The sequence below is a fragment of the Chrysemys picta genome, chromosome 5 (assembly GCF_011386835.1).
Source record: "Chrysemys picta bellii isolate R12L10 chromosome 5, ASM1138683v2, whole genome shotgun sequence".
Lineage (NCBI taxonomy): Eukaryota > Metazoa > Chordata > Testudines > Emydidae > Chrysemys > Chrysemys picta.
The window spans coordinates 112,409,616-112,432,695 of NC_088795.1; the positions used below are offsets into that span (position 1 = coordinate 112,409,616).

Consider the following 23,080-nt stretch of genomic DNA (forward strand, 5'->3'; position numbering starts at 1 on the left):
AAGTGTGTGTCTATGTATATATCATTTGTTTCATTGTCTTTTTCTTTTCTTTCTGTTAAAGAAAAGTTATCAGAACAATCACCAAACTTTAGTTCATGTTACTAAAAATGAACTGAAAACTTAATTACATAATACAAAAGAGTAGGACAGTAGAAGAAAACGTAAATTTATTCTTCAAGGTTTTATTTAGGAAACTTCCATTTTGCACAAAAACATAACATCCAGATTATATTTTAAAAATATCCTTCAGCTAACATGAACAAGTTAAACATCTATTATCTTCAATATTTCTTAATGTGAGAGAGAGTTCCTAATTGTTATACTTACATCATGGTTTTGCCTATGGTGTGTGGTGGCAAACTGCTAAATATGTCCATTCAGCATTAAAAAATAAAAATGTTGTTTCATGTGCTGAAAGCTACCATTACATTAACTGAAACAAAAATAGTGAAATACATTGTTCTGTTGGATTTTGTTATAGTTTTGGCATCCTCCCATCCACTAGCCATAGCAGGACCCTTTTTGTCACCTATACATCTTACAAAATAATTTATTCCAAATAATACATTTAGCTTTATTTGTTGAATTGTGTAAAATTGTGTTCTGTTAATTTATTGATATGAACAAGTTTTAAAATTATTTGATTTATAATTAGAAAAATATAAATAGTGATTAGAATTTTAAAAACTGACTTGTATATTGACAAAATGGGACTTAATTGTTAATTGCAGCACTTATCTTATGAATGTAGAAAAATTAGTCTTGTGGAAATCTGGGGGTTTTGTGTTTGGTAATGTACCTATCACTGCAAATTTTCTATAAGGGGGTTGACTCTTTTATTACTTGTTTAGCGGTAACGTCACGTTTCTACTAACAAAATCTCATTTAGGATTTGGGTACTTAATGGAATGTTAATTGCATAACTAAAATTATAAATGTTGCTCTGCAAGCATGTATCAAAGGGAATATAGCAATCACATGAGAATATTATCAAATACTGAACTAGGATTTAAAGTTCTTGGAAGGGCTGCTGTAGAAGCCACCGTATGATTTTGACACATTGTCCTACCAGAACTGTAGCATTTTACTATGATAATCAGTAACTACTACATCTCAAAGACTTAAAAGTATCAGAAGCAGTGATGTTACCTAAGCAAGGAGTATAATAAAGGAGTGGACCCTTCCCTTCCATAGCTGTGTGAGAGTCTCTCATACATCAGTTTACCATCGTTTCATTCCATCCATCCAGGAGACTACACAGACACAGAGAGGACTATGTGGAAAGAAGTGCTGAGTTTGCAGATGGTTTGCTCTCAAAAGCTTTGAAAGACATTCAGTCTGGAGCACTGGACATAAATAAAGCAGGCATACTTTATGGCATACCTCAAAAAACTTTACTTCTCCACTTAGAAGCCTTACCAGCAGGAAAGCCTGCACTTTTTAAAAACAAAACTCGAGATTTCAATGATAGTTATTCATTTAAAGACCGAAAAGAAACTTGTGCAGTGCTGCAAAAAGTAGCCTTGTGGGCAAAAGCTCAAGCAGAGCGCACAGAAAAAAGTAAACTCAGTCTACTTGAAACCTCAGAATTAAAATTCCCAACAGCTTCCAGTTACCTCCACCAGTTAACTCTACAGAGAATGGTCACTCAGTTTAAAGAAAAAAGTGAAAGTCTACAATATGAAACTTCAAATCCTACTGTACAGTTAAAAATTCCTCAGCTAAGAATAAGTTCTGCGTCCAAACCACAATCTGATAATGCTGGTCTTCTGGATGTCATGTACCATGTTTCCAAAACCTCCTCAGTCTTAGACGGATCAGCTCTTCAAAAATTGAAAAATATACTCCCTAAACAGAACAAAATTGAATGTTCTGGACCTGTAACTCACTCAAGTGTTGACTCCTACTTTCTGCATGGGGACCTCTCTCCTTTATGTCTTAATGTTAAGAATGGAACAGTTGACGGAACATCTGAAAATACAGAAGATGGTTTGGATCGCAAAGACAATAAACAACCAAGGAAAAAACGTGGCCGTTATAGGCAATACGATCATGAAATAATGGAAGAAGCTATTGCTATGGTAATGAGTGGGAAAATGAGTGTTTCCAAAGCACAAGGAATTTATGGGGTACCTCACAGCACTTTAGAATACAAAGTTAAAGAAAGATCTGGAACACTGAAGACTCCGCCGAAGAAGAAACTTCGATTACCAGACACTGGGTTATTTAATATGACAGATTCAGGGACTGGCAGCTGCAAAAACAGCAGCAAGCCTGTGTAGATTAATTGTTAGCAAATTGTGTGTGTGGGTGTGTGTGTGGGTGTGTATGTCTGTCTGTATACACACACACACGAGAAATACATATGCTCACACTGACAGAAGACATGAAATGATACAGTTCAAAAACCACATACATGCCTTTTGAAAAGTAGTTTTATTCAGGGTTTTCACTGTGGACAGAATTATAGAGTTCTCCCTTAATTCTGATAGTGTGTATTTAATAAAATCCTTGTATAAATAGGTGAAAAAGATTCAGGTTTTCTTTAGTAGTCAATAGCATAAAATGTTTTGGGAAAACAAGTATTTGTCATGTGAAGCATTATTTTTAGTTCGTAAAGAACCACATTAGCCATTGAATAAAACATCTTATTATGGAAATACATGACCTATGGTTTGCAAACTTTTATACTTCACAAATTACTTGCAATAGTTTGTAAGTAGTTCAGAATACACAAATCAAGGGATTATTTTTCTTTTACAAAGTTAGTTCCTTACCAAGGAAATGGATATGTGAAGTATTAGTAGGAAGTAGTACATTCTGTGGAAGAAGGAAAAAAATACATCATAACTAGATCTCCAATACAACTAGAAAAAACCAAAACATTTCATTCATAAAAATGTGTGTTAGCAGACATAAAACTGCATTTTTATCATTTTAAGAATAATTTTGTTTGTTTAGCAAGAAATTGGTGTTTACAGAATATACATTTATGAAAACTGACAAATTACTGTAGGTATAGAATTATTAAATATGAAATAAGATGGAATACTAAGTATAAAATAATTTAAACTTAATTATTAACATAATTTTCCTTTTTAGTTTGGAAAATAAGATAACTTCTAAGGTTTAAGAAGAAAGTTGGAATGCAACTTACAGCATGTTCATAATGTGCACAGAATGAGCTTGAGAATGGATATTAAATGTGCTCGTTAATTAATGTTATGACTACTTAAAATTCATTTAAGGATTGTCACACTCCTTATATTGAAAAACAAAAAACTCACTGTAACTGTAACATATTTGCTGCTGTGACATTTCAAACCTTTTCAGTTTATCAAAATGAATATCAAGTTTTCATTTTGGTGGGCCGATACACTATCGTTTTGCTAATAACCAAATTTGCAGTTCAGGGTCTTGACAGATTCACAAATATTGAACAGTGAAGCTGTTTTGAACTTTCAGTAGTATAAATTCATTATAAATTTGTTAGAAGCTAGGCAGTTATTTTAAATATGTGACTTAATAGAATCTAAGAGAGACCAGCTGTCTTCAGATTGCAGTTTTTAAATTAATTTTCAAGTATTTACATTGGATTTTAAATAATATGTAATTTTGGTGGTGTAATGTCATAAAGCATATGTCTACATAAGAATGAGTACTTGCTTTATACATTCAAAATTCAACATCTGTTAATTTAGGTTTAGATTATTTTTTCTAAACCAGATCAAACATATCCAGAAACACTTACCTGTTTTTCTACTTTTTGTAAATTTTCTCTCACACATACAGTGTCAGACATGTTTTTTTGCTTAAATTTGCCTTTGTATAGGCTAATTATCCTATGTGAATGTAAGACTACATTACACGTGTAGGGCCACATCATGTAATTGACTTTTAAAAGAAACTTTAACTCAGTGCGGAGTTTCTCTTTAAAATTTATGGCAAAATCTAGCTCTTGGCTATTAATCTTATTACAGGTAATTCCTTACGTTTTAAAATAAATTAATCCATAAGAAGTTAAGTGAAACTGCACAACCACCAACATATCAATCTTTTGGTCTCTTAGATCTATAATGTACCCTCTTCAACTATTAAGGTTTACTTGCATATTAGAAAAGGAATCCTTCTGTAAAAATAATTGTATCTAATAACAAGTAGGATACATATAAGCAGGTGTCAGGGTCATCGTTGATTTTAAAGAATTAAGCCATATTTTTGTGAGGGCCAGAAAGATGAATTTGTTAATGTATCCTCCCCAGTGGAAAACAAAATTGATAGTACCTAAAGGTTTCAAAATCTCTCTTTATACAGAATTTTACTTGCAAAAGTTTTTGGGACTTCAATACATTGCCTACTATTTGTACCACACTAAAATTTTTTATTCCTCAGACAATATTATAAATTGAGTCAGAAGTTTATATTGAAGGCAAGTTACAGTACACTTTTTATATCATTTAAAAGATGACCTGACCAAAAATTGACAGGATTCATAAAATCAGGGATCATTTTACTATTGACTTAACAGTGATCAGTAGTTTTGTATAATATTATAATTTTCAGCATTTTAGTACTTGTATTTATTTATTTTTTTGGTCAGAAATAGTATATTAAAATATTTTTTGATAGTTTATAGATGATGCTCAACCTGTAAGTGTTTAAAAAGAAACAGAATTATTTGTTTCTAATTATTAGGCTAACTTTTGATTACACAACTAAGGAAAGGCAGGGAAATGTGTAGGTTCCCCTTCCCTAACTCTAGTGTATTCCATTTAAATGTGATTTAAGTTGTACCTTTGAACTGTTTTATAAATTCAGTTACCAGTCACTACTTCGGAATTGACAATTTCTGAAAATTCATGTTTCAGCAGACTTTTAAATGAAGGCGAAAGCATGCCCTACGTGCTTTCTACTTATTTGAATGTTTCTCAAGTATTTTATATTAAAAAACAGTGCCTCCTGTTTTTAGAACTACTGCTCAGTAAAGTTGTTTAAACCATTTCTGGTAGCTAATGACAATTTTATATTAAATTGTATATTAACTTTAGTGAGACTGATTTTTTTTTTAGTTGTTTACAGTACAAATACTTGTATTTGTTTTTTAATTGCAGTATTTCCATTGTCGCAGTAATTTAGTAAAACTCTGTGGCTGCCTTGATTTTTGACAGATTTTGTTAATAACTGATTTTTAGGCAATTAGTTATATTTATGCATAAATCAATTGCACTATAATTCATGAATTATTTATTACAATATTTTCTAATGAATTCCATGTATTTGTCTTGTGTTGTAAATGTACTGTAATTCTGTTTCCTCTTTGTGTTGTTATATACCTAAATCTGATTGTATGAATTTAATTGTTTAGTTAACGTGTTTCTACGTTGTAATTTGTAGTAAAGCACTTCAATGCTTTTGCACATAAATTTACAACAACACTGATGTGTGATTGATTTTGCTCATTCAGTAAAACAAAACAAAAAAAGACCATATACTGGCTCATTTGACTTACTCCTTAGGCACAAATTTACTATTAGTCTAATAAGTTCATGATAGAACTTGCTTTTGACAGTTATTGCTACAATGAACGTATTTATAAAGCAAAAATAATTGTCACAAGGAAGACTGGTTCTCAAAATATGATGATTTGCTAATAAATTAGGCACACCCCTCGGCCCGGCCTGCAGCTCCCATTGGCCTGGAGCAGCGAACTGTGGCCAGTCAGAGCCGCGATCGGCCGAACCTGCGGATGCGGCAGGTAAACAAACTGGCCTGGCCTGCCAGGGGCTTTCCCTACACAAGCGGCATCCCGAGTTTGGGAAACACTGCCCTAAAGTATAGGAGAAACATAAAATTGTTTTATCAGTTTTCAACTGCAAACCGATCTGTATAAATTGAGTGCTTATTTTACTAATAATCTGTTCAGAAAGCTTTATTCATTTAATTTGTTAAACTTTCTTCACCCAATATATTTAGTTATTAAATATATGCATTGGGGCATAGGAAAAGGGAGAACATTTATACAAATAATTTATATGGCCAGTAATTTTTTTGTTCTCCCTTTGACTACTTGAAAACATTTTTGTTCCTCCCAAGTCCAGTTTCCTTTCTGCTCATTTCTTCATTGAAGCTGTAATCATGCTATAAAGCATCTCTGGCAGAAAAAGCTAAGGATGGAACTCTGAGGGAGAAAATCTTTGTTAGATAGTTCCTCTTTGATAGTTCCCATGGGTTGGAAGAGAAAACCAATCTTGATATTTTATATGTTAATTCTATACAAAATAGGCCACTACACCCGTCCTCAAACTTGGTGGGTCACCATGTGATGACCCTATGCCTTTGTGCCAACTTTGACCCCCACAGACAATCGCCAGTTTTGGCAATTGCTGCCCCTGGCACTGAGCAGGGGATTTCAATAGAAAGGATAATGCAGTTCAAGGTTCTATTATGAATGGCTTGACTTTAGGGGACAAGATGTGTTAATCCTCTTGCGCCTAACCCACCCCATTTCTATCCCCTCCCTCTGCATGAACCCTGTACCCACAGAACCTCTACCACAGAATTCATAGAAAGATGAAGAGTTCTGTGAAGACAGCAATTGTAGCTACCGTTGCGCACAGGAAAGGGGAAGATTCATGTATGGCTCTACAGGGCTAGTAACCTGGACCTCTGTGTTTGACACTGCCACTTTTTGCCATGGGAATTACTGTGATACTATAGATTCTGTATAATGACGACACAACAGGATGAAAGAGAAAAAAAGAGGAAATCATTTGCTGAAGCACAACTCTTTAATACTTAACAAAAGTAGTTGGGAAGCTATTAAAAACATGGAAGTTGAATGAATTTGTTTACCAATACAAACATTTCTACAGAGGGATTATATGCATCTCTTTAAAGTAAATGCTTTGTTTTAAACAGATTTTTAGGCCTATGTCCTGAGCAGCAGCCAAGCGGTGCTCAGCATACTTTAGTGCAGGGTGGTGCAAAGGTAACTTTTAACATTTTGCATTCCCCTGAACCTGGGGTCATGTAGTACATGGCGTAAGTTAGAGCAGCATGAGCTGCATATGATTTTATATGGCTGTTCCAGCAGCTAAAGATCACTGGAGTATAGGGATGTCAGACCCACTCTACTGATGGCCAGGAAAGGGGTGGTGTAGGAGCAATAGTAGTGACAGTGCACACCTGAAAATTACTGTACACAGTGGGAAAACCTTCAGTGGCAAGCTCAAGGCAGCTTTGAGGCCCCTGGAAGACCTGGCCTATAACTTTGAGAGACCTTTAGGAACACTGAAGTTTCTTACACTAGTGAGCATATATTTTCTTTAGATTAGTCAAATGTTTAAAAAAGTAATCTTATAAAGAACACTAATAGTCCATAATTTATAAAGTATATATATGCGTGGAGAGCATATAAAGACAGATTCCTCTCTGGAGGCTTCAATTTATGTAGGTATTTTTTAACCACACCAATCATGGTGAATTAAGTGCTTATCAAAGTTGTAATTTGCTAGTAGTTTATTTAAATTACAGCATATAATATTACTGAACAAACTATTAAATAACATGTTAAAGGTCATTACTATGTTCAAGAATTTTTATTTCTATTTTTAAGTTGCAAAATGTGTTCTTACATTTAAAAAAACATAGAAAATACCTTTATTTATTTATCCAGTGTGATTACAGAAGTCAATTTTTAATCTAATTTTTCTATTCCGCTTTCAATCTTGACTTTTGTATTTTTGTTTGTTTTTTTGTTTTTTGGTTGGTTGGTTTGTTTTTGGTATTTCAATAAATCTGATAAGTTGTTCTACATTTTATAATTGCCATAATTGGAGTTCCACATAAAATAAGCTTAGCTGATTGGGTCCTAAACTCACTCGTGGTGGTAATATCATTACAGGCTCCACAATACAGTAGAGTTTCATTTTAGATGACAGATGCAAATAATTTTGCCTTTCTATGTCATTTAATTGAATTTGAATTACAAGTTCAGCTAATAACATCAGGATTCAGTTAGAATGTTAAGAGATACTTCCCGGCTCTTTGAGCTCTGGTAAAGTGAAAAATTCTCTAAGTCATCTAGATGGTTCACTTTGAACACTTTCAAACTTTATAAAAATGTTTCAGGAGAGGAAGAAAATCACCAGGAATTATGAAGCATAGTTGATTGCTTTTATAGCATACAAATTAAAGCTTACCTAGGCCAATAATTTATACATACAAAACTATGCATGTACAAATCTTAGTAAGAAAGATGAAATAATTTATGGATTTTTATAATTCAGACTTGATACTAGTTTGTTTACATTTGTTGAATAATGAATTAATAATTTATATACACGGTATATTAAAATGTAAAATGTAAAACCAATCAAAATGAAATTTTGCCAAAATGGAGATTTAAATATTGAAAATGATTGGTGAGAGAAATAGGGTGAATGGTTAGTGTCATGTTCAGAGTTTGGTGATATGTTTAAAAATATATACTTTTCTAAAACAGAATTATTTTAATATTATTTGCTGCTCTTGCTTGGTACCAGTAAAAGTTCTGAATTATAGAGGATAACTATTTTATTGTAGTTGCTATTCAACAGTGGTTTTTGTGTTTAGTTGAAGAAAGGTCTGTATTAATTTCAACAATGGAACATTTTCAGCTTTTCATTTTAAATGATTGATTAGGTAAGTAGTAATTTTAGTTTTAATAAATTTGTGTTGAGAAATCAAGTAGTTAAGAAGATAGAATTTCATAACCGATTTTGTTTTGGTTGAGTATCTGAGAACAGCTGTTTTGAAGTCTTATTTAGATATAGACACTTAAATTAATCTGATATTTAAAGGGATTCAATCTCTTTGCTTTGTTAGTTAGTTATTTCAAGGGTTCCTTTTTGTTGTCTTGTAGGTACAAAGTGTGTGTGTGTGTGTGTGTGTGTGTGTGTGTGTGTGTGTTGAGAGAGAGAGAGAGAGAGATGCAATGGAAGCCTGTGGCAGATTTATGCTAATGTGGTAAAAACTGGAAAGGGAATCTATATCTTAAAAGAACATTAACAGCAGTGATGGCTTCTAAAGTTATTTCTGTGGCCTACTAAGGTTGAATGTTCTTTTAAACAATTTTTTTCAGTTCATATTGAACATCTTATGAGCTGTGCTGCATAACACACACAGTAAGGGAGGGATAGTCTTGTGGTTAAAGCACAAAATCTGGAGTCAGAAGAGAGGGGTTCTGTCCCTGGCTCTGCCACAAGCGTCCACTGTGACTTTGGACAAATCATTTTACCCCTTTCCATGTCTCAATTTTTCCATGTGTAAAATAGGGATAATACTTACCTCACATGTTTGTTGTGAGGGTTAATTCATTAATGTGTGCAAGGAAATTTGAAATACTGGGATGAAAGGTGCCATGAAATAAATAGTATTATAATTATTGTATTTGAGAAATGCTGGATTTCAAACAGTTTTTCCTTTGTCAAGTAAAATGTTTTTTCACTGGATATTTTCCTACTTAACATGCTAGAAATATTCTACTATATATAACATACACATCAGCTGAAGTGAAATAGTTCTATAAGAAATTTGCAAATACGATAAATGAACTATGTAAAGGAAATGGAAATAATTTTTTCCATGCCTTTTCAGGATTTCAGTCTTCTATTTAACAGTTAAAACTGTAACCTACATCATATTTTACTGTAATTTATTTTTTGTTTTGATTTGTTTTTGTTTTCAGTTCAACAGTTGGTGCAAAATCAGAGGAAGCAACTAAATTGGAAAAAGGAAAATCAGCACTAAACAAGGTTTTGGAATCTTTGTGCTCTTACCACTGGCAGCAGATTTTGGCTATTTTGAAATTTTTAATCCAAGACAAAAATGTTCCTTCACTTTGCAGTTGCCTGCAACCTCATATTATCCATTCAGAAACTCAGAACTCCCTCACTGAAGATGAAAACCATGTTCCATTTTGTAGTTGTGATGGACATATGCTGACAAAAAGGTGCTGTTTACAAAATCAAAATCCAAACACTTATTTACCATCTCTGTGTGTTTGTATTAAAGATTTGCACTGTTTGCCATGTCAGACTGTAGCTACTGGATGTATTAAGACAGTGGTGAATAAAAGGATTGCTAACAGTTGTAATCGTCATAGGTGCTATACAGGACAACTACAAAACTGCAACAGCAAGTACTCTGTGACAGCAGCAACTTATCCATCTTTTTCTTCAACTGAAGACAATGATTTGTCAAACAGCATTAAAAGTTCTAGTAGATCTCGCAGCCCATCACCTCCTCCATTGTCACCTGCACAAAATAATGAAATTGAAACATTGGAAGGATCACCTATGGATTTTCCAGCTTTAGACAACAACAAATTTGAAATAACCATTAATCAACCTCCATCTCTCTTGCCAGCAGAAGGAAGCAATAGAGAGTATGAAGATGAAGGTAAACTATGCAAAGGAAAAGGGTTTGGTTACTCAAATGAAATTTGGCTGTCAACAGATCAAGAAAGCAGCAAATGTGTTATAAATTCTGAAAAGTTTGAAAAAGGTGAAAGTTCTGCCATTTTTCAAGATTTAATGGATCGTATTAATGAAAAATTAAAATCAATAGAAACTACAGATATAACAACCAATCTTGTAAAATTGTCTGACAGTGACAGGGCACCAGAAAATGATAATGTAAAATTGGGGGACTTCATAACATCTCTCTTGCACGATGCTAAGGCAAGTGATTACACTTTTATGGAGTTACTGAGCCAACATGATAAACAAGTGGAAAATAAAATTATCCAAACCAGATTTCGCAAACGTCAGGAAACTTTATTCGCAATGTATAATTCTCCTGATTCACCACTGATTAGACGACAGTCTTTGCAAATCAAGAGGGAACTTGCAAGTCTTGATGAAACTTTTATAAGGAAAAAGTCAACTTTAGAGAGAAATGCAAAGAAGTCTACAAAAAATTATGGTAAAATGTCCGCAAACAAAGGAGACAGTTATAACATGTTAGAAGACAAAGCTTTACAAAATTCTGACAGTAATCTAGGTATGAGATGTCAAACTAAATCCATGTCTTTGCCAGTGTGTCAAGCAGAATCAATGGGACTACCTCTGAATAATTTTGAAACTAACTCTAGCTTTGTAGCATTTTCAGAAAACAATGTTACCTTAGCAGATCAGACTAACTTTGCAAAAACACAAGGAGATTATGCAATTGAAAAAGAGATTGATCAGAGTCCTTTGAAGGGGAAATATAATGGAATCTTGGGCAGAACCAAACGTAACATTGTGCCTCCTGGATGGTACTCTGTATATGTAACAAATGACTTTTTATGTAGAAAATCCTCCAAAGCAAAAAAATCTCCTGAAAATGTGGAAAGAGATAATATAGTTAAAAATCTTCAAGCTGAAAGATCTATTGATGTAAATAAGATTGTAAGGAACACAAATCTACAAGTTGTTGTGGAACGCTTGGAAGATACAATAAACTTAGCCAAAAAGACTAAAAGTCCACTGTTGGATAGTTATAAAATATCCAGTACATATGAGTGTGATATGAACCAAACTGGTAGGAGAGGCCTACATTTTAACATGGGTGAAAAAGGAGGTGCAGGACAGAGTTTCCTCCCCCAGTCTCACTTGTCATGCAGCCATGCATGCAAACCAGATTGTGTGCCAACAAGAGAATACAAAGAAGTTCTAGATCAAGGACTTGGTAACAACCTTTTGAAATCTTCATCCTCTGATTCAGACAGATTGACTTCCAGTAATGGGGATGTACAGACAAGATCTGAAGTTGGGGAGAGTGCATCTCTCCTAGGTTACTCTAGCCCAATAAAACTTATGTTTGTCTCAGAGGTTAATAGTAGTGAAGGAGTGAAATATACTTTAACTGCTGCCAGTGCATCTTCTACAGCAAACACCGATCTTTGTTTATTTCAGAAGTATCCAGACACAATATCAGGAAAAAAATCTAAAACAAGTGATCTTGTTCATGAAATCTGCATTGGAGACTCTGGATATAATTGTAATGAAAGTGACACTACAGAGGAATCAAATTTTGTTAATACTGAGACAATTGCAGATACTTGTGCAGCAGATGAAACTGACTTAAATTATTTTAAGCAAAGTGAAGAAACTGTGGAAAAATCAAGTAGTGGCAATGAATCTGTTTTAAAAAGAAAACCTGGTAGGCCTAAAAAAATAGGGCCTCAGGTTGTAAAACAGGTTAAGCGACCTATTGGACGACCTCCAAAGCCTAAAATAGACACAGCTGAAAATAGTGACCATAGATGTGAACCAACCAGTATTGGGAAAACCACCAAATCTGATGTAACGGTAATGAAAGAAGTTATCAGTAACAAGAATATTACTGTGACAGTTGTTTTTGGAAGGTCAAGAAGAACTAAAAGGCATGTTTCTGAAGGTAATATAAATATAATTAATGCTATGCCTACACAACGTGATTCCAATTTTACAAATGATTCTAGTGAACTGAGGCAAAATACAGAAACTGAAAGTGGTTTTGCAGAAATAGTAAAAGTCTTACAGAATTCTGCTACTGAAAATGAAGTCTCTGGGTCTGGTTATGAGTATATTAGACCTATCAAGAATAATCCACTGTTACCACACCTTTACAGCAATATCATACGACCAAATCAGAAGCCTTTAACTATCACTAGAAAGCCTGGTAGACCAGCAAAAGTAAAAATCTCTGGCATATCAGTGACTATTAATAGAGTTTCACCTCAGGAAAGAAAAGTAAGTATTAGCGGCTGCCTGCCTCCATTGCAACAACAGCATATGTTAGGGAAAAAAATATCACAGGAGAAGAATAATCAACCGTGCAATAAGATGAATGAAATAAAGAGCATTCAGAATGACACTACCAAGGATGCATCTGTGATTACTACTACAGAATCAAGAAAACATGAAATTCCTTTGAGGCATTCTGTTAGAGACAGAAGACCATCACTGCATTTCTTACATTCATTAGCATCTTCTAGCACATTTACTTGTAGAAGTGCCTTGCTACGTAAATCGTATAAGCTCCATTTGAAAAAAGCTAAGGATCGAAAGGAAAAACATATGCAATCAAATCTGAGGCTAGCATCCAAGGATACCTCAGAAACTAAAAATTCAGGGAGTGAAGAAAAGGGTTCTGAGGTAAATGAATTTAGGTCTGTTAATGAAATATCACTGGATCCCATTTTTTCATCAAATCCTTCTCTCAGGTGGTGGGCTACTTCCACTTCACATGACTCCTTGTTGGAAGAACTAAATAATAGATTTGAACAGATAACTAATACCTGGTTGCAAGTAGGTGGAAATGAATTTGAAAAGTGTTTATATGAAAAAATCAATCATGTTGAACAAGATTGTAGCATTAAAGTGTCAAGACCTTTAGACACCTGCCTTGTAGAACTTGAAGCATCACCTATAAAAATGCTTTTTCAGAAGAAGTGTAATATAAATGAACTTAGTACTTGGTTTATGCAAACAACAGAAACGCAGTCCCTCTCTCTAGTGAGAAAGGCAAATGCTCGCAATCCTTTGGAAGTAATTAGTACTAGAGAGATTAAGATGGGAAGTAAACAATCTGATCTTAATACTAGTCCTTTCAGAAAGCACTTTAAAAAGTTTGCACTATCCTCTCCTTCAGAACCAGCTGGGAAATTACAAATATTGCATAAAATGGTCCAGGCTCCAGTCTTAAATATGAAAAGTAATTTCACACTAGCCAGATTAAGAAGAACTGAATTTAAGAAGTTACAACATGACAAGTGGAGACAAGTGAAAAAAATGTATAACCATGGAACAGGTGACTGGAAATCTAAAAGGCGAAACTTAAGATTTTTCTGCCAAAGCCAGTTTTTTAAAAATGCAAGTGGGAAAATCAGTGATGTAGTACCCACGCACCAAGGAAAAAGTACAGTAAAAACCCAGCCCACTGAAATCTTAGAATCTCGCAATAGAATCTTGTCAACTGGAACTGAAGTCAAAGACGCATTTCTTCCACAGACAATAGAATTGTCTGACTTCAGCACACATCCTGGTTTAACAAATATTTTTAAATCACATTCAGAGATAAATGGAACAAGTTATAATCAAAAAAATGTTGGAAAATCACAGAACCAACTTAAAATGAGTCAAAGTACACGGAGAGCCAAAACCTTTAAAGATTGTAGAATATTTCTGAGAAAACTGAATCATATAGAACAGCATAAATCGTTCAAGTTAAATACTATCATTTATGCTCCAGAAGCTGTTGAAAGTAGAAGCAATGAGACCTACACTGAAGAAAAAAGGCATTGTACTTTAAAGTCCTATTCTGCTAGGCAAGATGCATTAAAGGGAAAAGAAAAGGATGTGGAGACATGTAAGGGAACTAATCCTTCCAAAGTGACTGCAATGCTGGATGACCAATTAGACAGCAAAAAATCAAGCAAATGCGTAAACAATGAGAGCCCTGCTGCTAGTTCTGAAGTTCTTAACAAAATAAACATAAGAAAAAGACCACAATGGGAGACCACTGATATGAATGTAAGAAAAAGGCATAAGAGCCAATCATGCAATACTGGACAAATGGCGAATTATTACTCAAAATACCAACTAGGTAAGTCCCCGCCCCCTTAATTTTAAAATACTAATTTTAAATTAAAGTATAACTGAAAGAGAAGTAGAATAGCTGGAAACATTAAAATGTATACGGTGTGGGTCAAAAATATTTAGTCTTCAAAAAGTAATAAAATGCAACAATTTATAATACCAAAAGTATAGTGTTGAAAGTGCAGTTAAAATTTTTAAAATATTTTATCATTTTATTAAAGTTTACCATCTGCTTTTACAATAGGTATATTACACTGATGATACAGGCTGATGATACACTTAATGACAAGTCAAAATAGCAATGAGCTACTTTTAGTAGCATAGTCTGAGAAAGACGTTGGGTGAAATTCTGACACCATTAAAGTCAGTCAATTGGAGTTTTGTCATTAATTTCACCCATACGGCATAGTCCTTGGTATGTCAGGGAGGCGTTAACTACAAAACACATTTACACAGAGATACATAGTTACAGCTCAGTTAAACAAAAAATTCATTTTTTCTCATTTGACATTGATTTAAATACAAATCTATAATAGGACTCATAATTAAACAGTAAGATATGACCGGTAGTATTGTGTATTTCTGGGAAATTATTTACTAGAATGTCTGTGGTAGCTCCTGATTTGGTGCCAGTTGAAATCAATGAAAAGATTTTTGTTGATGTTGATAGATTTTGTAATGAGACATAGATTAATCACACTGAAATGCATTTGCCCTAGAATGTTCTATTGCTATTGTGAAATGCAATCTGTACATAAGAACGAACGGTAAGAATTTTATACGGCAAAATTGTGCAGGTTTCACATCATCATGGCCATAATATAGTTAAAAATGCGGGGTCAATTGTCAAACTCTTATTCATGTCTGTGAACCCTTACTAACATGAGTAGTCCTATTGATTTCAATAGGACTACTCAGGTGAATAAGTGCTCAACAGAATAGTAAGGGTTCCACAATAGGGTCCATAATTACAATAAAATGATACATTTACTAACCTACAATTATATTAGATTATCTGTCCAGGTAGCCCAGAAAAGAGAACTAATTTAAATTATTCTAAACAATGAAGCAAAATCTAATATTTCTTCCCTTGTCTTTTATATCTAAGAAAACTGTCCCTGGGTAAAGGCAAAATCTAATTTTAGATGTAAACTGACACATTGAATGAAGTTGTACATTGTTTAGAAAATGCAGCACAGAAAGCAACTGTGCTTTCTTGCATTATAAATAAGATAAAGAAGGAAAATATGAACTGTGTAAAGTTTTTCTTATGTCATGCTCATTTCATGTACTCCTAGTTCTGCAAAGGTAAATTTTCTACCTAAATTTATACTATCTTTTTTTCTCTGTGTGTGCTTCAAGTGCATTAATTTTGGAGTGCACTCAAAAGAAAAAATATCTAAACCCTCTCTTGCTGTAATTCAGAAAGTTTGTATTCAAATTATATTTATTTCTGAGTTTACTTTTTTCTAATTGCAACAATCTACAAAAAAATCTGCAACATACTCTCATGTTAGTTCTGTTTAAGACTAATTTCTACTGATAACTTTCCTCCTTTTTAGTTTGACATCTTTAGAAAATCTGATCACTATTTTAATATTGTTACATTATTTCATTTTAGACTTTTGTTACGTTCTTTTTTTTTTCTGTTATTCATAGTGTCTGTCCCATGGCTGTTGGCATCCATAGAAAGATGTCAAAAAAAAAAAGCTCACTTACAGCTTCAAAAGAAGCACTGATCTCAAAGAGGCAAATTTTAGTCAGCCTCAACCTGGTGTTTAAGACTCTGATTCTACAACTGCATCCATTCTGGTGGATTTTTGAACTGGTGCAGAACCTGTCCTCTCTCCCCTCTCCTCCTCTTCCCCCCACATGTCCCTCCTCTCTTCCTCTCCCCCCCCCCCCCCCCCCAAATGAATGCAGCTGCAAGGTCAGGTTCTAATTTTGCATGCATAACTGTTTACTGGCACATTTCCTGCATCTGAAAGCTTCATGTATATGGAAGCATCATTATGTATGTGTATATTCTTTGGATTGCATGTGGGTGTTACAGTGGTATCAAGACCTACATCGCTTGCTAAGGTTTTCTGTATAATAAATACTTTTATATAGATAAGTGGATATTTTTGTCAACATTTTCACGTTTTTCTTCAATTTTTATTAACCTCTCTATCAGACTGAGGAAGAGAGGGGAAAGTACCTTGTGTGTTCCTGAAGGAACTTTCTGATGTCCTCTATGAGGAAGGGCAAGATGTTGGTATTGAAGAATTGTGGTTTCAATTTTTGTTGCAATCTGAGAGTTGTATAACCATACACAGGTGGATGCTATTGCATTCTTACAGGTCAAGACACTTTTTTTCAAAAGAAAGTGTCCCTATGATCAATTCTCAATCTGGCTGCAGAAGAGGACTGATCATACTCTCATATCACATTTTGTTCAAAAAATGGCAAATGGGAGATACTTTGAACTTCATGATGCTTCTGGCACTTTGATTAGCTTGTGAAGTGTCTGCTTCAATGACACATTTGGATATGTTGAGGGCTTGGTTCCAATGTACTGTGAATCTCTGTTAAACTTTTTTTTTTTAAAGATGAATTCTAATTATTTGCAACATAGGGCATTTTTCTTCATCCCATTGTGAACTTTTTCATTTCTGCCTTACATTTTGGCAACTAAGAGAGTCAACAGGGGCTTGGAGATTTTAGAACAACTCCCATCATACGTATTTGAAAAGGTTTTACTAGCAATGTGTAAAAATACCAGTAGTTTTATTTATTTATTTTCAGATTTGAAAGCCCTGTTTTCAAATGTCTATATCTTAATGGGGTACACTCAGCTCAGCACTTCGACAAAATGGGAATTTACAGTTCTAAATACTGATTTGGACATCCTGCTTAAGGCCCCCACGTTTGAAAATTGGACTGTATTGTTCCAAGAGTCTAATTGGTTTCCATCTCTCGCTTTGTGCAATTTAAAACAATGTCTGCATTAACATATCAGGATAACAGCCAAGATTTTTCTCAAACGTCCCTTCTCATTCCAGAAAGATTCTTGGATTTTAAAAGTTATATTGAAATCTGTCTATTTCTACTTTGGTACTATAGTCCAGTTAACATCTGGACTCCATTGTGCTAGGCATTTTACAAGCACATTGGAAGACATAATCCCTGCTCCAAAGAGCTAATGACAAATAAATAAAATAAAATCTTAGAGAGTGCGTTCAGCTTTTTAACACATGGAGAGGCTTATTCTATGCTCTAGGTGTGGAACAAGTGAGGCATATGCGTCTAGTGTATATAAGGTCACATTAAGTGCAAAATAATCTGCTGAAATGGTAATTACATCTTTCTCTTGTAAGAATTCCCTCTGGAAGCTCATCAGAGGACTACTAATGAAGTAGATGGCCTCAGGATATTTCCACCTGTAGATATTCAGAGCAAACTTGTGTAGCTCATTTCATAAACTATAATTACCTAAGCCATTGGCACCCAACTGTTATCAGTCCAGGAGCCATTTTATCATTGAACAGAATCACAGAGAGACATAAAAGAATGTAACAAGTTAAAATAAAATTGTATATAACAGTTATTAAAATTAATAACTACTTTCAATTAAATGCGTGTTTCTTAAAGTGAAAATGTCAAGGGCAAAATTTTGCTAGCATTACAAATATATATGTAATAAATCCTGTGTGTTGTGTGTGCGCGTGTGCACGCCTGTGCGTTAAATTGCAGGTTTTTTCTTGGACAATTATTGCATCATTAGCAACAGTTAGGCTGTTGCTTATCCTCTCACTGCAGAGACCCAGGGGCTGAGTGTCACTGGCAAGGCACCATGTTAAATTTGGCTTATCTGTACTACAATAGTTCTTTTAAACAAAGAGGCTAAACTCTGAATACTTCCACTTATTTTGTCTGCTAGGATCTCTTTATATCTTGGTGTCTTGTTTTTTCATCCTTTGTATATAATTTACACTCACAACATTCATTGATCATTTTAAATCTTATTTTTATTTCTATTTTTCTTTTAGGATTGTCTTAATACCTTTTCTTTAACTGGTATACTAACATTTGATTTCCAAATATGGTACTACAAACAGATTCACACTCATCTTCTCCTTCAGCTAAAATTTTGAGAGAATTACTGTTAGGTTTTTCATGCTCCTTTAATGAACTGATAATGCTTTGTAGATGGTGCTCTAGAGAAGAAATTTATTTAAAATCACCTGAGCCCCAATTCACCAAAGCATTTAAGCATGTGTTTAAACTATAAATATTTGAGTAATTCAATTGAAGTCAACAGGACTATTCATGGGCTTAAGTGATTTGCTCAATTGGGCTTTTGAGAATGCTCCCAAATCCATTAATTGGAGAATCATTAAACTATGAGTGTAGATCTGTGTAAAATATTATTTTATAAGAAATGAAATGCAAGTAAGTACTGTATTTTTTTAACCAGCCATGGTTTTCTTGTATTTTGTCTCATTCTACATCTTTCAAACTCAGCCAGAGTTTTGTTGGCTCTTGATCCAGATACATGACTAATTTGAAAAATGATTGATAAGTAATCATCAAATAGAAATTCAGGAAGGTAAAAAGATCTAACCTGGCAGATCTAAGAGGTGTTTTTCAAGGGCAGGGCTAGTAAAAATAAACGTACAGTAGAACCTCAGAGTTATGAACACCTCGGGAATGGAGGCTGGTGGTAACTGAACAAAACATGGTTATTCCTTTGAAAGTTTATAACTGAACATTGACTTAATACAGCTTTGAACCTTTACTATGCAGGGAAAAAATGCTGCTTTCCCTTTAATTCTTTATTTTATATTTAACACAGTACAGTACTATATTTGTTTTTTGAGGGGAGAAGGGGGTCTCTGCTGCTGCTGCTTGATTGTGTACTTGCAGTTCCAAATGAGCTGTATGGTTGACTGGTCAGTTTTTAACTCTGGTGTTCATAACTCTGAGGTTCTACTGTATAAATAAATTGCTTTGTTAGAAAACTTGACATGATTCTGTCAGGTAAGCTGATCAAGAAGAACTTAAGGATGACAGAGAAATTGACCAGGGCTACATAGCAAAATTGAAAGGAAAGAGCTGATAAAATTTACTCATTATCTTCATTCACTATCAAAACTAATTCATGCCCTAGATGTTGGGTTCATTTTCTAGATGGTGTAGCTAAGGAGCAAAGTGTTAAAGTGACTTCCTAAAAGTTAATAGGAAGCTGCAGCAGGAATGGGAATAGAACTTTGATCTATGGTTGTCAACCCATATTTCATTTATTTAGATAACAGCCCCTGTTTTATACATGTCGGCTCAACTCTCTGTAGTTAGGTCAACAGTATAAAGAAGGTAAAGTTTGTAAAGTGAGATTTGCTTTGAGATTGTGAGATGAGCAAATAGTGAGGCTCCAAATTTTTTGGACAGAGTAACTAAGAGATAGAGGTTTAAGATCTTAACCCAGTAGGCTGATTGTGCCTCCCAGGTAAGTATTGTCTATAAAGCCAAGAACATTATGACTTCTAAACATTTTTAAGCCAATATTTGGAGAGAAGTTAAGCTGTGGGTCACATACAAACATGACTAACTTGGCTACATAATGAATGTACATATATTAGGTACAAATTAAATGAGACAGACCACAGAAGACAGTATTTCCTTAACTACCACCAAGAAATCTGTTGCATTGTCTATTCTTTAAAATACCTATCACAAAATATTGGGTGAAATCCTAGCACCATTGCCTGCAATATTGCCCCTCAAGACCCTCCAACTCCAACAACTGTGCCTTAAAGGTAACATCTTGATGATGTATTTTCAATCAGGTGACATGCCCCCCTTGGGGGTGCGGGGGTGTATCAAACTTTCTAGGGGGGCATGGCCACCGAAGATGGGGCGCCAAAGGGCCATTGCCCCAACTTTTAAATTGGGGGGAGGAGGGTTATTAACTCTCACTTTTGAGAACCTGAACTCGACAAGGGCACAGTGAGGGGAGGGACCAGCCTCTCCCCCCCTCCCCAGGCCCCTTTCCAGAACTGGGAGTTGTAACAATGAAGCCCCTTCCCTGCTGGCATGATGGAGAGGTGGCCTGACAAAATGTGAGTGAACAGACTTGTGACCTGATGCATGGAGTCACAGTGCCACTCAAATGGAAAGATAAGAGTTGGGGTTTTTTAGTGCCATGTGACTTACATTTTGATTTAAGCAATTTGCCCAGTATCTCCTGAAAAAATTCAAGAAAAAAAACAAACAAAGGTGGAATGTTGTTTGAAAACGGTTGAGAGCCTCTGATCTAGACTAAGCTTAAACAAAATTTAAGACCAGTACAAATATTTTTTTTTGGTAAACATTCTAATGGAAACTTTTTAACAAAATTGCTCTGCAATGTTTGCAACATTCACATGGCAACATTGCAGCTAATGCATATGAACCTATCCAAGGTGGTGTTTGTATCACAGGTAAAGATTTGATTGTTTTCTTACATTGTATTTGATTTTTATGTGACTTAAACTGTATAACTGGGCAGTGATTTCATGCAATTAAGATAGTGGCAACATTTTGAAGTACTGCAGTTTCATTTGGTAAGCCTTTTTTCTTGGCTAATATGGAATATAAAGAAGCTGAGTGCCCTGAAATTGTAATCAAGGCCCTTCTCCTGCCATGAGTAGCACTCACATATGAACTGCTGCATTCACATGAAGCCCCTTAGACTTCAGTGGGGCTTCACCCAGGAGCCAGCAGACTGCATGTGTGCTATGCATTGTAGGATCAGGGCCTACATGTTTGCCTTCAGTGGGAACTGAGCACCTTCAACACACTGTAGCATCTTACAGTATTGGGCCCGTTGTGATTTGGAATGACTGCCTGTATTGAAATAATGGTGTGCTTATATATGAAATCTGGCAATGAAATCTCATATTTGTCATCAGTGGCATGTAAGGTTTATTATCTGGCTATGAAAATGTTTTTAGGAGTTTTAAACAAGAACAGGTGGCAGTGGCGTAAGATTACATCTAGAACCAAAGTTAAACATTTGAACAGACTAAAATAAATCCAAGAAGGAAGTCTCGACCTACTTAGGGAATTCCCAATGGACTATTTTAAAAAGGCAGATCCCTTTTCTTGGAATACTGCAGATGGAGATCAGATTAAGGAAACAAATCAACAAGACAATTAATATTGTTATAACATGATCCAGTGGCTGAAAGTTGAGGCTACACAAATTCAAACTGGAAATAAGGCATACATTTTTGACAGCAAGGGTTGTTAACCATTGGAACAATTTACAAAGAGTTGTGGTAGATTCTCCATCATTGACCATTTAAAATCAAGACTGATGTATTTTTAAAATATCAGCTCTAGGAATTATTTTGGGGAAGTTCTATAGTTTGTGTTATACAGGAAGTGAGACTAGATGATCACAAGGGTCCCTTATGGCCTATTCTGTTGTCATGATACATGCAAATAGTTTTTAGCAGTGCAATATTGATGTGTGATAAAAGGAAGCAAATACCATTTCAGTGACGGTCAGTGGACAACTTTTAAAAATATCCAGGCAAATCCTTACTCTGCAAGAAAAATAGGCATTGTGGTGTGTTACACACAAGCTTCATTGCTCAGCTAACAATTAGAATTTAAATAAAATTATTTCTCTTAATTGGCCAAAGTACAGTACCTTGCTACATTGTATGTGCTCTTCAGCACCTCCTGTTCATATTCCTCTCATCTCAGTCCACCAGTTATCCTGGATTACTTCAATTTCCATAATTCCTTCATCTGTTGTTTCTTTTGCTGTTTTTCTTCATTAGATCATCAGCTCTTGGCTGACTGGCTTGGTCATTTTCTTCATACTGGTGTTCACAAAGCACTGGTCACTTCCTGACTTCACTCTGAATACTTGATTACTATCTCATCTCTTCTACTGCTGCTCACTCCCTGCACTACAACCTGTCAGATCCAATACTCCTTTCAGGACTATCAGACTCTGACCTCTGCAGCTTTCAGTCCTCTTATTCCCTTTCTAATCTCCATTCTGTATGATAGTCTCCACCTCCAACTGCACCTTCTCCCCCCAACTTAATTTCTTTAATTTTCTCTCCCACTGCTCTGTTTATCTCATCAAACCCCAGCTTCTTCTGAACCTTTATATCAGTTTCCTATACTCTGTCTTCTGCCACTGAGTGTCTATGGAGAAAATCCAGGGACAAAGTGCATTTCCTGCACTCTCAATTCATTCTTCAACTTTGCACTCTTCCTTGTTAAACTCTGCTTCTTCATTCCACTCCTTAGGCATGAGAACTGTTTCCTTCTTCCCACAATCAACATATTTCCAGTCTTTCCTCAAAACACTCAGAAAGCCCTTTATAAATAGCCACTGTGAGCTTTTTAGCCACTTCCAGCTCATTGCAGGTCACTATGTACCTTACAATTTGTTTGTAAAGCACTAAATATTGTAAATACTAATTATGCAA

The 23,080-nt window shown here is 34.7% G+C and overlaps 1 protein-coding gene across 17 annotated transcripts in view; it reads left to right on the forward strand.

The window, feature by feature from the left end:
- The window catches only part of LCORL (ligand dependent nuclear receptor corepressor like), a 169,209-nt gene that overhangs the window by 131,414 nt on the left and 14,715 nt on the right, over positions 1 to 23,080 (forward strand). For 8 of the 17 annotated variants that reach the window (XM_005296175.4, XM_024110695.3, XM_024110696.3 and 5 more), the window contains one exon: positions 9,728 to 14,613. The exons of 3 other annotated variants lie outside the window; for them this stretch is intronic. In XM_005296175.4, coding sequence (XP_005296232.2) covers positions 9,728 to 14,613 — 4,886 coding nt within the window. Of the gene's footprint in view, positions 1 to 1,249; positions 5,486 to 9,727; positions 14,614 to 23,080 lie in introns of those variants that run through there. 6 more of the 17 variants (XM_005296177.5, XM_065597026.1, XM_065597027.1 and 3 more) reach the window with 2 other exon arrangements.